Source organism: Lepidothrix coronata, unplaced genomic scaffold (assembly GCF_001604755.1).
Source record: "Lepidothrix coronata isolate B3197 unplaced genomic scaffold, Lepidothrix_coronata-1.0 Scaffold442, whole genome shotgun sequence".
Classification (NCBI taxonomy): domain Eukaryota; kingdom Metazoa; phylum Chordata; class Aves; order Passeriformes; family Pipridae; genus Lepidothrix; species Lepidothrix coronata.
The window spans coordinates 35,432-38,900 of NW_016690622.1; the positions used below are offsets into that span (position 1 = coordinate 35,432).

The 3,469-nt window shown below is 71.4% G+C and overlaps 1 protein-coding gene across 1 annotated transcript in view; it reads right to left on the reverse strand.

Annotated features, from left to right (window-relative positions):
• Nucleotides 1–194: 194 nt before the first annotated feature.
• The window catches only part of LOC108509990 (latent-transforming growth factor beta-binding protein 3-like), a 13,672-nt gene continuing 10,397 nt past the window's right edge, over nucleotides 195–3,469 (reverse strand). The window contains exons 13-20 of the mRNA XM_017839623.1: nucleotides 3,166–3,333; nucleotides 2,728–2,811; nucleotides 2,427–2,555; nucleotides 2,067–2,204; nucleotides 1,718–1,900; nucleotides 1,278–1,358; nucleotides 726–863; nucleotides 195–340 (exon numbers count right to left, since the gene is read on the reverse strand). Of these exons, the coding sequence (XP_017695112.1) occupies nucleotides 195–340; nucleotides 726–863; nucleotides 1,278–1,358; nucleotides 1,718–1,900; nucleotides 2,067–2,204; nucleotides 2,427–2,555; nucleotides 2,728–2,811; nucleotides 3,166–3,333 (1,067 nt within the window). The remainder of the gene's footprint in view (nucleotides 341–725; nucleotides 864–1,277; nucleotides 1,359–1,717; nucleotides 1,901–2,066; nucleotides 2,205–2,426; nucleotides 2,556–2,727; nucleotides 2,812–3,165; nucleotides 3,334–3,469) is intronic.

The window sequence follows — 3,469 nt, forward strand, 5'->3', positions numbered from 1 at the left end:
CCAATCTCCCCGCAGTGCCCCCCCAAATCCCCGCCATTCCACCCAATCCCCTCCAGCACCCCCACCCCATCCAGGCAGAGCGCCGGGGCCGTTCCCCCACGTCCTTTATTGAGGTCCGAGGGGGTCCCGGGGGATCCAGGGGGGGTCAGCGGCGCTGGGGCAGTCAGAGCCCCCCGGGGTGGTCCTGGGGAGGGTCAGCGGCGCTGGGGGAGACAAAGCCCCCCGGGCCGGGCCCGGGCAGTCCCGGCTTTGCAGGCACAGCGGAAGGAGCCGCTCGTGTTGATGCAGCGCTCACGGGGGCAGCGGGGGCCCCCCCGGGGGTCCCGGCACTCATCGATGTCTGGGCGGTGGGAGACACAGGTCAAGGACCCCAAAATACCGCCTCGGGACCCCCAACATTTTCCCCACCATAGAACCCCCAAATACCCCCCTGGGGGTCTCGGCACTCGTTTACATTTGGGGACAAACACGGGCTTCAAGGACCCCCAAAATACCCCCGTGGGACCCCCAGCCTCCCCTCAGAGCCCCAGCACCTGTCGGTGTCTGTGGCGTTGGGGACCCCCAAACTCCCCCCAGGGATCCCAATATGTGGGGACCCTGGAGTAGGGGGAGTCCTGACCCCCTCCTCCCCTCCCACGCCTGGCACCCCAGGGTTTGGGGGGTCCCCAGGCATTCAGGGTGTCCCAGCAGGGTTTGGGGGTCCCCATTTTGGGAGGGGGTCTCACCGAGGCAGCGGGTGCGGGTGGGGTCTGGCTGGAAGCCGGGGGGGCACTCGCAGAGTCCCCGGGGGGAGCGGAGGCAGCGACCAGGGACCCCCCCGGGACAGGGACATTCAGCAGAGTCTTCCTCGGAGCTGTCGTCACCTAGGGGGGCACAAGGGGGCTGGGGGACCTGGGGTGGGAGGCCCGGAGGGAGCTGGGGGGCCCAGGGTAGGAGGACCCCAGCTTTAAGGGACGGGGGGGGAGCTGGGGGGGCCAGGCTGGGGGGACCTGGTTACAGGGGGCCTAGAGACAATTTCTGGGGTCCCATGGGGCTGAGGACCTTGGGCTGTGGGGCACAGGGCCAAGGTTTGGGGTGCCCGGGATAGGGATCCCAGGGCTGGGGGGTCCCTGGGGGACTCAGGGCTGAGGTGTGGGGTCCCAAGGTTGGTGAGTCCCGGGGTGGGATCCCGGGGGCTTTGCGGTTCCCAGGGGGCTTGGGGGCCCTGGGGGGGGGGTTGGGGGTCTGGTTTTGGGGTCCCGGGATTGTTGGGGGTCCCAGAGGTTTTGGGGTCTCACCTCTGTGGGCCCCCTCCAGGCCAAGGGGGCTCACATCCCAGAAGGAATTGCTCTCGCTCTGTGATGGGGGGCAGGGCAGGCCTGGGGAGAGCCCCACATCATCCCCTGCCCCCCAGGCAACCCCCACCCCCATGTCACCCCCTGTCCCCCAGCACTCCCTGCCCCCAGGACCTTCAGCAGCTCCCCCAGATCCCATAGAGAACCCCAAATCCCGTAGGGATCCCCCAGACCACCCAAATGCCATAGAGACCCCAAATCCCACAGGAACTTCTCGGAGACCCCCTCCCTGTCCCCCCCAGGACTCCCCCAGATGCCTCACATCCCCCCCAGGGACCACATAGCCCCCCTGTAGCCCCCTCAAATCCCCTCCCGAGACTCCCCACAGCCCGCCCACCACCACCCACGCCCCTCCAACCCCGCCCCAGACCTCCCCCTGTCACCTGGGGGCCGGGGGGGGCAGGGCCGGCAGTGGGGGCCCCAGCCGGCCCCCCCCCGGCAGCAGCACTCGTCCAGTGTGAGGGGCCCCCCCCCGAGGGGCGCCCCGCAGACCCCCTCGTCCCCCCGCCGCTGCCAGCACACGTCCCGCCGCTCCGGGGGGGGCCGCTCCGGGCCGGGGGGGCGCTCTGCGGGCACGGGGGGGGGGACACAGGTCAGGGACCCCCAAACGCCTCCCCGTAGGACCCCCAACACCCTCCCGGGGGTCCCGGCACTCGTTGGTGCCTGGGGGTCACACGGGGGGCACGCGGGGATCGCACGGACCCGTCACCCCCGGCCCCGGGGGGGTCTCACCGTGCTCGGGGGGGGGGAGGCAGCGCCGCAGCCCCGGGTGGTACCGCGCCCCCGGCCCGCAGGTGCAGCGGAAGGAGCCGCGCGTGTTCTCGCACGCCCCGTCCACGCAGTTCGACTCGTCCAGGCACTCGTCCACGTCTGGGGGGCGGGGGGGGGCTCGTGGGGACCCCTCGGCAGCACGGGGACCCCCAGGGGTCCCCCAACACCCTGGGGACCTGCAGGGCCTCCCAGGGATCCCCTCGGCTCTGCAGGGACCCCCAGCAGGCCCAGGGACCCCCAAACACCCCCCACCCCCCAACACCCCAGGGACCTTCTGGGCCCCCCTGCTTGCCCCCCGCCCATGGCCCCCAGCCCCCTCACCCAGGCACTGGCGCAGGGCGCTGTCGTAGTCGAAGCCGGCCTTGCAGTAGCACTCGTAGCCCGGCTGGGTGTTCACGCACTTCCCCCCCTTGCAGATCTCGGCCCCGAACAGCCCGCACTCATCGATGTCTGGGGGGACCCCCGGGGGGCTCAGGGTCAGGGACTCCCCCCAGGGTACCCCCGGGGGGACAGGGACCCCCCGGAGACACAGGGACCCTCAGGTCAGGGGGGACCTCAGGGCACAGAGACCCCCCTGGGGGTCGGGGGCACACGGGGGGGGGTCCCGGGGAGGGGGTCTCACCCCGGTGCGCTGGGACTCCGTAGTCGAGGCCGTTGTCGTCCTGGATGAAGCCCCTCCCGTCGGGACAAAGCTCCACGAACTCGGCTGGGGGGGACAGGGGTGTGAAAGGGGGGATCCTGAACGCCCAGACCACCCCTGGGACCCCCAGACTGCCCCCGGAGACCCTAAACTGCCCCTCGGGACCCTCAGAGCCCCCTCCTGTCGGGACAGAGCGCCAGAAACTTGGTTGGGAGGGCGAAGGGGGGTCAAGTCCCCTTAGACCTGCAGAAGCCCCCCAGAGAGGGGATGGAAATGGGGTTACACCTGGCTGGGGACACCTGAGCCCCTCCAGGGTTCCCCCTTGAACGCGAGGAGAGGAGAGGGCAGGGGTAGACCCCGCATGGGACCTCCCAGCCCCCACCCCGGGCCCCCCAGGACCCTCCCCGGGCCCCCCCGTACCTGAGGAGGGCAGGGGGCAGGGGTACACCTCGCACAGGTCCCCCCATCCCGCCCCCACGGAGCAGCAACACTCCCCCCGCGTGACGTTGGTCCCCAAAACGGCGTCGCAGAACACGGGGAGCTCCAGGCTCAGGTAACACTCCTTGCGGGGGGCGGGGGGCTCCCGAGCTGCGAGGGGGGAGGCAAGGGGCGTCAACGGGGACCCCAGAGACTCCCCAGAGTCCCAGGGACCTCCCGGAGACACCTCCCCACACACACCTCAGGGACCCCCCAGGGACCTCCCAGAGACCCCCCAGAGACCCCC